General features: G+C 31.7%; 1 protein-coding gene across 4 annotated transcripts; it reads right to left on the bottom strand.

The window, feature by feature from the left end:
• Nucleotides 1–815: 815 nt before the first annotated feature.
• On the bottom strand, nucleotides 816–6,715 carry LOC108835212 (oxysterol-binding protein-related protein 2A). 4 transcript variants are annotated; one of them, XM_056992704.1, is made up of 11 exons: nucleotides 6,069–6,715; nucleotides 4,249–4,614; nucleotides 4,076–4,172; nucleotides 3,577–3,920; nucleotides 3,332–3,487; nucleotides 3,083–3,250; nucleotides 2,854–2,994; nucleotides 2,553–2,783; nucleotides 2,344–2,457; nucleotides 1,996–2,195; nucleotides 816–1,112 (listed from the first exon to the last, which is right to left on the bottom strand). In XM_056992704.1, the coding sequence occupies exons 1-10, from the start codon at nucleotides 6,456–6,458 to the stop codon at nucleotides 2,022–2,024; spliced, it is 2,181 nt and encodes a 726-aa protein (XP_056848684.1). In that variant the 5' UTR covers nucleotides 6,459–6,715; the 3' UTR covers nucleotides 816–1,112; nucleotides 1,996–2,021. The 4 variants fall into 4 exon arrangements, with proteins under 4 accessions (XP_056848684.1, XP_056848685.1, XP_056848687.1 ...); XM_056992705.1 differs by having other exon boundaries at nucleotides 4,249–4,611; XM_056992707.1 differs by lacking the exon at nucleotides 6,069–6,715 and adding an exon at nucleotides 4,743–5,060.
• Nucleotides 6,716–11,548: the final 4,833 nt, after the last annotated feature.

The following is an 11,548-nucleotide window of genomic DNA, read 5'->3' as shown; positions in this document are numbered from 1 at the left end:
TATCCAAATCCAGGTCTGCCTTTGCTACGTAATAAAGCATCTCTTATATATTAAAATAGAATCATTTGTTAATAGAAATGTTCATACACAAATTCACACTTTACAGATTCACAATCATTTTTAACAATTAAAAAGCCTAGTAAAACACGAAAAATCCGGTAAACCTGAAATCCGATTATCAGTTGAACCAATAGTTGAATTAATATATAATTTTTATTTGTTATTTTATAGTTTTTTTGGAAAAAATGAAGTGAACGATGGTATAGAGAACCAAAACTAGTTGATTTGATTTAGTGTTAATTTTTATTTTTATTATCGATAATTGATTAATAACATTTTACTTTGGTTTATTTAAAATTTTAAGTTTAATTTTATTATTAATATTAGATATTGAAATATTTATGAAATTTTAAGTCTTGATATTTTTTTGTTAGATGTCATAATTTTTATTTGTTACAAAAAAAAAGTTTAGATAGTTAATTGTTTTTTTGATATTTTGTATTTCAAATGAAAATATAATATAAAAACTAAAGCTAAGTATTTTCTAAATATTCAAACTATTATTTTATGTTTTATAAAACATTTATAAAATATTTAAATTTAATTTTTATATATTCATTTTCATAGCTATATAATAAAATTAATTCATTTATTAATCTGCGGTTCACCTGCGCTTGACCCGGTGATCCGGTGATACCCGCTGATCACCGGGAATATCAGCTGGTTTAGTGTCCGGTCGGTTTTAAAACATTTTTAAACTACAATCATTTTTTCTCCACAATATTTAAATAAGTCATGCTCTAAGTAGTACACGATTTGAGGTAAAGAGTATTTTGCCTGGATTAATTTTGTTCCTCACATGTTTTTTAGTTAAAGTACAAATGGATCACAATGACTTGTGCCAAATGTTATAACCAACCTACATTAATTTTAACTATTTAACGAAAGAGGTACAGAATGAAAGAGACAGAAATAAGAAGCGAAGGAGAAAAGACTTTACAGAGACACTCTACCAAAAGTATATAACAAAGGTATGTTTCCATGTCGAGCGACGTTTCTTCTATGTAAAACAAGTCCATTGTCGTCCTGATGTAAATCTTCTCTTAAGCAGACTTCAATGCAAGAAACGAAATAATTAATCAAGAAGCTGTTTCGGATTCTCTACTAAAAGACTACACAGACAGATTACGTTTAGCTGGTTACGAGATCTTGTAGGGTGATAGTATCTCCTAAATATTATTTGAAAATGAATTTGATATATGTCATTAATACATTGATTTGAAAAAAATAATAATGAAATGACATACTAACAATAATAATATGACTTGAATTAACATTTATACCAAAAAAAATATGACTTGAACCTAATTGTGATATAAACATTTATATTTAATGTTGCTCTATATTTTGGGAATTTGTTTTAGAATATAGTAATAACTCATAGATCCTTATTAATATACAATAAATAATATTATAGTATAAATATAAATACACTAATATTTTACCATTTTTAGAAATATTATTTAATTATATTTTTTATAGTTATATAATTTTTATTACAAAAAAATTCATCAAAATGTTATGCAGTTTTTCAAAAATTATAATTTTTTTTAATCCAAGTACCATTTTTTTTAAAATCTAAAATTTTTAGAAATATTATTTAGTTTTATTTTTTGATAATTATATACCTAACAAAATTTCTATTAATTTTAAAATTTGATTTAATATATTTTAACCAAAAATAGATAAAAATCTTTTCAATCTTATAATTTAAATATATACATATATTATTAAACATGTTTTCAAAAAATAATGTTTTTTTGATCAAATATAATGTTTATTTTATCTTAACTTTTACATATAATAAAATTTAAATTTAAATTTAAATTTAAATATTGTAAACAAATAATAAAATGTAAAGTTTAAGAAAATTTATTTAAAAATGTAATTTAACTTTTAAAATTTAACATAATACAGGAAAACATATAGTATTACCTGGAAATAAAACTTAGAAGGTTTTTTTAAGCAGCCTCAGCTAGCTGCTCTTCAGTGAACTCCCCAAAGATGTTGGGGCAATCATCCCAAGTCCTGTGTCCTCGTGCTTCCCAGTAACCTCCTGTGTACTTGAAGGTTTCACTTTCTCCTTGTTTCTCGAACCATCTCGGTCTCCACCCGCTATCTTGAAGTTGCCGTGACTGCAAAGAAACCAAGCAACTAGAGATCTTAAAACATAACTTCACTGTTTTTTTAATAAAAACATAACTTCACTGTTAGTAATACATTCAGCGGTTTCAAAATGACAATTGCTAGTTCATGGACCAGTGCAATGTTAAGGTGACGTACCATTCTCTGCCTTCTTTCTAACCGTTGTTTCTCTAAGTTTGCCTTCTCATATTCACCATTCTCCAGATGCCGTTGATCTGGCCTGAGCCTAGAGTCCGTGGGAGGAAGCATCTCCTAAATCCATGATCAAGATTAGACATAGCTTGTCTAGATCAAACATGAGTCCATATACAAGATTAGTCCATTTCAACATTATGTTGACAACATACCTCCAAACCAGGTGTTAGCTCGTTCATGGTAATGGCAAATGAGGTTAAGTTGTATCTAGTTACATTGGGCGGTGGTTTGGTCCTTCTCCACAGTAACGAGGCATTTGATGCGGGATCACTGACTTTAGTCTTGCTAACTCCATCACCAGAAACATAGTAAAGGCTATCATCCCATTTACCAAACACCATTGCAGCTTTCTTGCCAGACACGTCTTCTACAAAACCATTTACCTATACAATGTATATTTGATCATGTGTTATTTCAAGTATTACATATACAGAACATATCTCTGTAACTCACCTGATGAGGATTCCTCTCAAGAATGGATTGCTCCTTAAACTTGAGAGTACAAGAAAATTGGCGGTTCCCACAGATTTGCATCACACCATGATGATCACAGTAGAGTTTACCTAGTATGATATTGTATATAGTTGATGTTACCTAAGATCAAAGATAAGTATAAAGTTAACTTCATAGCAACCACAATCCACAAAATTTGGCTTGAGGGTTTATGAAACTTTATATATACCTTGCTCCACTGAAATACTTCTCCATCATCAAACTCAAGAGTCAAAACTCCTACAGGTTCAACTTGAATAGATCTCCCCCAGAACTTTGACCTGAGGTTAGTATCACCCCAGAACTTCCACCCTTTACCTTCACAATGGCAGGCTATAACTGTTGGATGGTGGCTCACCTATCACAGAAGAATCATACCCCATAGTTCTTGAGAAAGATTCTGACATTTATGTTCATCACAATGAGTTGAAATAAATACCTTTTCAGAGAAGAAACGAATCCCCTTTTCAGGAAAGTCAGCTTCATAGGTTTCTCCAAGCAAAGGGTTGAATGGCTTACAGTGACGGCCTTCAGTGGAAGCATATCCAGAAACAGCAAAAGCAGCAACGTTTAAGGCTCTTAAGAGACCGTTCCCCTAATAATCCGACAGGCCAAAGTCAGTTTAAGATATAAGAGAATGTGGTGTAGCAAAAATTCAAATAAATAGGGTTTGCTCTCACTTACAGATTTTCCATGTTCATATGCTCGGTCTAGAAGATACGAGTACTCCAAGTCTTCAAAGCATTTTTGGAGGGATGATATTGGTTCATTGAAATACACTGGGAGGCAAACTCGGGTGAGATCTTTTCCAACGTTGTCTTTGATCATAGACCAAAGACTGACACCTCTCTCTTTTTCAGCTGGGTCAGGAAGTTTTGTTCTTCTCTTTATATCAGTGTATCCATTGGATCCAGAACCAACACTAGGTTCATTAAAGTACTCATCTGTGTCATGGAAGGAAGGCTCATCTTCCTCGGACACATCCTCAAACTCTTGTTTATCATCAGACGATGCAGTTGTGCTGCATTCTAGAAACCAAACAATGTCAAGCAACCACACACAAATGAAGCATGTGCCATTAAACAACATGACTTGAAAACAGTCACTTCTTATGCTTGCATAACTCAAAGCAAAGCACAAGTGGAGAAGAGAAGAAAGAGAGATTAAGCGTTAGACTATGTACCACTATATTTTCCACGTCCTAGGCTTGAGAATCCATGCTTTGATAATTGGTAGACATTGTCATCGATTCCTGGTGCTCCAGATTCAAGATTAGCTGCCTGTACAGAATAAAACTAGAGATCAAACAAACATACACACAGGAACAAGATCATAAAGGCAGTAAACTAAGTTTACCTCTAGCTGTCTCAATGCGTCAAACAAATTGGTCCGTTCTTCATGTAAGAGTTTGATTTGTTCATGCATTTCAGAAAACTCTGAGAGCATGATCTGTTCGCACTCTTTTACAAGATTCTCGTTCATCCCCTCTTCGTGCAACCGTTTCTTTAGTCTCTCGGTTGATATGGACAAATCCTTTGGTGAGGTGAAGGAGAAATCACCATTAAGTGACCGGAGAGGAAAAATGCATTTTGTAGATGCTAAAGCTTGTAACCAAGCTGCTCTATCACTTATAGAGTCAGTCCTCAGATGAAGAGTCTTGGTAGCTGTGAATATATAGAACTTTCTATCATCAGACTTGCTTTCTCTGAAAGAAGAAACCTGCTGGAGATAAACATAGAAAGATAAACATCTAATTACAACATAAGTAAAATTAATAAAACAAAAGTCGAGACCACAAATTTAAAACACACATCAGTTTCTTCCTATCTAAAGCAGGTAAGGAGCCCTACAGATTCAAAAGTTTGAAGTTGCAGATTTGGAAACTAGAACAAATCAGGCTGGGCCCATAAAGATATTACTTTAGACACGTTAGATCTATACAGGTTGAGAAAGACAAAAGTTTATTACCTGTAAACAAAAACAAGAGAAAATAAAAATCCTACCTTGGAATATTTTGATTAAGCAAAAATTCAAAAAAAAAAAATGCTTCTCGAAAATGTTGAAAACAGGCCATCTTTCACATTGTCAAGCAACAAGCATGTCAAAACAGGTCTTTATTATAATTTGGCAGGACCCCACCCTCCATTATCTCCAACCGACTAAGTTTACTAACCAAACATGTCTAAAATCCAAGGGAAAAAAATATATATAATTGAACAAATAGCAGAATAATACTAATACGCATAAGCCCATCACGGTGAAATGGTCTTATAGTTAAGCCTTCTTAGTCGAGGAGAATTTAAAAAAAAATGGCAGTATCGTTGTCAACAAGACAAATCAAATCAAAGCACATGCAAGGCAAAGAAGCCAAAGAACAAATTGTGAAAAGTGTCCAAAATTCATAGACTTGTTTTAGTTATGCAACTGAGAAAAGGTTCATAGAATACAATTGACATATACTGATATTTGGCTTTTCCTCCAAAAGAAAAAAAAAGGCAAAAGAAATAGGGGAAATAAAGAGAATCCAAAACTTTATTGACGGATGGCAAATGGGTTAATTTTGAAACTAACAGGGAAAAGAGTTACAAACTGAACCTAACACATAAAAACACTATAAGAAACAAATTTGAACAAAATGAAAGAAAGAAAAAAAAACAATGTGCTTTCTCAAAAAAAGAAAAAAAAAACAATGTGACCACTTGAACAAAACCCTAAAGCTACAATACCAGATTGTAGCAACCAACAAAAGTGTTTAAATCTTTGAAAACCAAACAAGCACCTGCTGATGTGACCCACCAGAGATTAACAGCAAGTTAAAAGCTGGCATCCCAAAAATTAAGACCAAAGATTAACATTAATAGAGAAGCAAAATCAGATTGTATTAAATAAGGTAAAAAGACATATAAAGACACCAGTCAAGAAGAAGGTACTGATGAAAGATCATCGTAGGACGATTGTAAGAAGAAGAAAAAAAACCACATTTAGGGTTTCTCATTTCATCAAAGAACACAGTGAACAATTCTATGGACCTCTGGTTATTTCCTCTAACTATGAGTGATAAAGAGGAGTCTCCTTTCCCAAGAAATTAACAATCTGATATGATGTAAAACAAATACTTTAATGAATCGAATAAATAAATTAAATTAAATTAATAATAAATCACCAAAATCAAGAACCTTGAGATGAACAATGCCGACGGTTTTCTGTTGTTTCCGGCGACCACTGGAACTATCCATCCTCGAGAGACGACCGGCGGAGATATCTCCGATGAGCCTCACATCCTCCGAAGGAGAGAGAAGATTCAGATTCTCCGGTCGTCGGATCTTGGAGTAAGACAAGATTCCGTTGCGGAGGAGGAACCACCTAGATCTCCATCCTTTCCCGAAGTTGGTCCACTTGTGTAAGATCCCAGCCACTGATGTGACCTTCCTCCGGTCGGATCCACCGGTTAACGACGTCGCCGGTAAATTTGTCGCCGGCTCCACCGGTGGCTTGTTAAAGTCATCAATGCCGTGTGGACTCTCGAGAGGGATGCAGCAGAGAGGATGCAGCTCCTTCACCCGCATTCTTGTGTTATTCTCAGTGATCACTCCGAAAGGTTTGAAATTTTAATCTCCGATCACAAACTCCGACGCACATTCATCATCTAGATCGAGCATGCAGATTTGAAGAAGAAGACGACGAAGAATAAAGAACTGAAGCTCTGAAACTGAGATTTCTCAGACAAGAGAGTCAGAGAGAGAGAGAGAGAGAAAGGTTGTTGCTGTAATGTGAGACTCGGTAAGCTTCAACGCAATTATAAAGGCTTTTATGTAGAGCATGTATATATATAGGTCTGCGTATAGATCATATGTGTATGTATATATATGATGATGATGAATCAGAGAAAGAGGTTGGGAGTGAAGTTGGACAATTTAAGACAAAGGCTTAGATTGTAATTTAGAAATGTTCAGGAGGGTATAAAAGTAAATAGTGTTTTGATTTCAAGCATTCACATTTTATCGTATCAGCATATACCAACCTAGGTTAATCAGATTCACTGTTATTTGGTTCTTCGATCACTTAACTGAATTTTTCAGAATTTCAACACAGAAGTAAGTATCAACGAGGACAAGCATGAATATCTTATGGCCATGGTTAAAACTGTTAGTACTAATCCAAATCAAGCTATGATCACCTTTATGAAAATAAGTTTTTTTTTTAACAAGAGAAGAAGGTTTTTGTATGCTTGTCTGCGCAGAGATGGGAGTTTCTGTTTGCTTGTCTGCGCAGCTATAGCATTCCAGAGCCTCTGATTCGTTGGTTGGAAGCTTGTGTATGCACTCCTTCTTTCTCTGTTGCTTTCAACGGGTCTACCTATGGGTACTTCAAGGGGAAGAGAGGCCTTAGACAGGGGGATCCCCTATCTCCCTATCTATTTGTATTGGTCATGAATTGTCTCTCTATGGCACTTGACAGAGCGGCAGCACAAGGATTATTTCAGTATCATTTGAGATGCGGGAAAACAAAGCTTACCCACCTCTCCTTTGCCGATGATCTCCTTATTTTCTCAGACGGTTCTTTGTCCTCAGTACAAGCGATCCTTACTGTGCTGAAAGATTTCGAACAGAGATCGGGCCTGGCCATTAGCGTACAGAAAACATCTTTCTTTGCGGCAGGTTTGACGGACTCAGAAATGGAACATCTAAAGGTGCAAACGGGTCTCGCTTCTGGTGTGTTGCCAATCAGATATCTAGGTGTCCCACTGCACACAAAGAAGATCTCATCTGCCCAGTGTGCTCCACTTATTCAGTCGATCAAGGCAAAACTCCGCTCTTGGACGGTGAGAAAACTTACATATGCAGGCCGATTACAACTGGTTAAATCCGTCATCAATGGGATTACTAATTTCTGGACCAGCTCTTTCATCATCCCGAAAAGCATTATCAGTGAGATTGACTCTCTTTGCTCTAAGTTCCTTTGGAAGGGGGATATAAATGCAGCTTCAGCAGCTAAAGTGTCTTGGGAATCCTGCTGCAATTCAAAAGAAGAGGGGGGGCTTGGACTGAGAAACCTTGAGGCTTGGAACCTGGCTTGTGCATTAAAAATGGTATGGATTCTTTTTTTCGCTGAAAATTCAGTCTGGTCTTCATGGTTCAGGGATGAGATTCTTGATGGAAATCTTGAAATGTTTTGGGTGATCAACACGAGGCAGAAGCACTCCTGGCTTGTGAATACGCTGCTTGACCTCAGGGAAATTATCTACCCATGGATCAGGAAGCAAATTCACAATGGTGAAACCACTTACTTTTGGACATCAAACTGGTCTCCTTATGGGAAGCTATCTGTCTACCTCAACGCCTCTGTATCGATGCGTTTTCCAGTTTGCTCGACCGCTACTCTAGCTGAGCTTTGGGACAATGGAGGCTGGATTCTACCAAATGCACGCTCTGATCGGCAACTTGAGGTGATTACTTACTTGTCTACTCGGTCCTTGAATGATTATAAAGATGAGATTGAATGGTGGCCGGGAAATCAAAGGCAAATGAGCTACAAAACAGGGGCACTCTACGACTTGCTTCGTCCACCTGCTCCTGCTGTAGCTTGGCATAAGGAGGTCTGGTTCTCGGGAGGGATTCCCAAGCACATGTTCTTGGTATGGTTAATGGTCAGAAATAGGTGTCCTACTCGTGATAGAATATTAAGTTGGGGGCTGCTCACTGATTCTCGATGCTTACTGTGCAATGCCGCTGACGAATCTATTGCTCACTGTTTTTTCGACTGTAATTTTGCTTGGGAAATCTGGAAGCCAATTGCCACCAAGTGTAACTTCACTTCATTGAGACAATGGTCTGTTCTACTGGCACAACTTAAAGGCCATCCATCAAATAGGGTGCAGAAGACTCTGCTGCTCCTATGCTGGCAAGCAACTCTTTACACGCTCTGGACTGAAAGAAACAATCGATTGCATAACTCCCGGTTCACTTCCTCACAGGGACTGATTGCTCAGATCAAGCTCACTGTGAAGAATAGAATCTCCAGCCTCAGGATAGAAAGACCCAAATTCTCCTCAGCTCTTCTTCAGTTATGGTTCACAAACTAGACTTCTCATCCCTAAGATATCTGATTCAAGTTTGTATCTTTCTAGATATGTAAGACCAGTTGGTCTACTGAGATAAAACTCTGTATAACTCTTATTTCTCTTGCATTTTAATAGTAAAATCTTTGTCAAAAAAAAAAAAAAAAAAAAAGAAGGTTTTTGTAGTTTCTTGTTTTTCTATGCATTTGACATTCAATATACATGATTATTTTTTGTTACAATTTAACTGTTTTTTTTCAAAAGAAAGCTGATTTGTTATATGCAGTGGTTATGTGACGTTTTCATGTTATACCGTGTAACTTTGTAAAAAAGGAAATTATGTGATTTGGAAATATATAGATTTAAGCTAACTTAAAATGTATATTTTTAGTAAGAGAAAGTATGATAAGATCCTTCTAAAGTTCTATATAAAAATGTAATGCATAATAGAACTAAACTTCTAATGTATTTTATAGAATTAAGTGAACATTTAATTACTTATTAATATAATCATTAATAATTAAAATATTATAATAATAAATTATTTACGTTTTCTAACAAATTATTTATTATATATATTTTCATTTAACAATTCTTACATATAATATTAAAAATAATTTCTTTGTATGTATATTCATTATTGAAAATAAATATTATTATCTATTCAATTATATAAAACTAAAAAAAATACTAAATTAATATTTAGTTATGTATTTTTTATTATAATGATAAACTATTTCTCTTTTCTAACAAATTACATATATTTTCATTTAAAATTCTTATGTATAAATTTTTAATTTTCTTTTTATAAATATTAAAAGTCGCTCAATATATTTAGAAGCTAAGGAATGGCCCAATATTCTCTTTTTAATTATATAAAACTAAAACAATTACTTATTTAATATTAGTTATGTTTTTTTTTGTTTTTAACCATTTTTATTAAAAATATATATTTTTAAGATAACAATACAGTATATATCAGAATCGTCTTTTTTAATTTTAATATATTTTTTAGTTTTTGGATAATTCTGATTATTATTATTATTTTAATTATTTATCTAATCAAAATAATTTTAATTCTTTTTTGTTATGTAAATAATTTATAAATTTTATTCATTAAGAGTATAAACGGTATTAATCAGTCTAATTTTTAACGTGTGAGCTCTTTTACGAAAACCCGAAAAAATCGCCGTAAGGATTATAGTGATAAATTATTTACGTTTTCTAACAAACTACTTATTATATATTTTTCATCTAAAAATTCTTACATATAATTTTAAAAATAGTTCTTTGTATATATATTTATTATTAAAAAATAAATCTTATTATCTATTCAATTATATAAAACTAAAAAAATTACTTAATTAATATTTAGTTATGTATTTTTTGATTATAATGATATATTATTTATGTTTTTAACAAGTTATCATATATTTTTTCATTTAAAATTCTTATGTACAAATTTTTTAAAATTTCTTAGTGTATATATTAAAAGACACTCAATATATTTGGAAACTAAAAGATCTCTCAATATTCTCTTTTTAATTTTCTAAAACTAAAAAAAATACTTAGTTAATATTTAGTTATGTATTTTTTTAACCATTTTGTTAAGAAGATGTTTTTAAGATAACAACACATTATATATCGAAATTATATTTCTATTTTAATTTATTTTTTTAGTTTTTGGATAATTTTGATTATTATTATTTTAATTATTTATCTAATCAAAACATTTAAGTTCGTTTTTGTTATGTAAATAATTTATAACTTTTATTCGTTAAGGATATAAATAATATTAATTAGACTAACTTTTAACGTGAGAACTCTGTTGCGAATAGTCATTCCGGAAATTATAATAATAATAAATTATTTACGTTTTCTAACCTACTATTATATATTTTTCATTTAAACATCATTACGTATAATATTAAAAATAATTTCTTTGTATATATATTCATTATTAAAAATAAATATTATTATATATTCAATTATATAAAACTAAAAAAATTACTTAATTAATAGTTAGTGATGTATTTTTTATTGTAATGATAAACTATTTATGTTTTCTAACAAACTACTACATATATTTTCATTTAAAATTCTTATGTATTTTTTTAAAAAATTCTTTGTATATATATTAAAAGTCACTCAATATATTATAGAATAAAAGATCGCTTAATATTCTCTTTTCAATTATATTAAACTGTTATTTAATTAATATTTACTTATGTATTTTTAAAAAAAATTATTAAAAAGATATTGTTAAGATAATAATAATAAATCTTATTATCTATTCAATTATATAAAACTAAAAATATACTTAATTAATTTTTAGTTATGTATTTTTTATTATAATGATAAACTATTTATGTTTTCTAACAAATTATTATATATATATATATTTTTTTAATTCTTATATATAAATTTTTAAAAATTTCTCTGTATGTATATTAAAAGTCACTCGATATATTTAGAAACTAAAAAATCGCTCAGTATTTTCTTTTGAATTATGTAAAACTAAAAAAAATACTTGATTAATATTTACTTATATGTTTGTTTGTTTTTAACCATTTTTATTAAAAATATATTTTAAAAATA

Source organism: Raphanus sativus, chromosome 8 (assembly GCF_000801105.2).
Source record: "Raphanus sativus cultivar WK10039 chromosome 8, ASM80110v3, whole genome shotgun sequence".
Classification (NCBI taxonomy): domain Eukaryota; kingdom Viridiplantae; phylum Streptophyta; class Magnoliopsida; order Brassicales; family Brassicaceae; genus Raphanus; species Raphanus sativus.
Note: the sequence above shows the minus strand (reverse complement) of the source record. Positions and strands in the feature narration are given on the sequence as shown.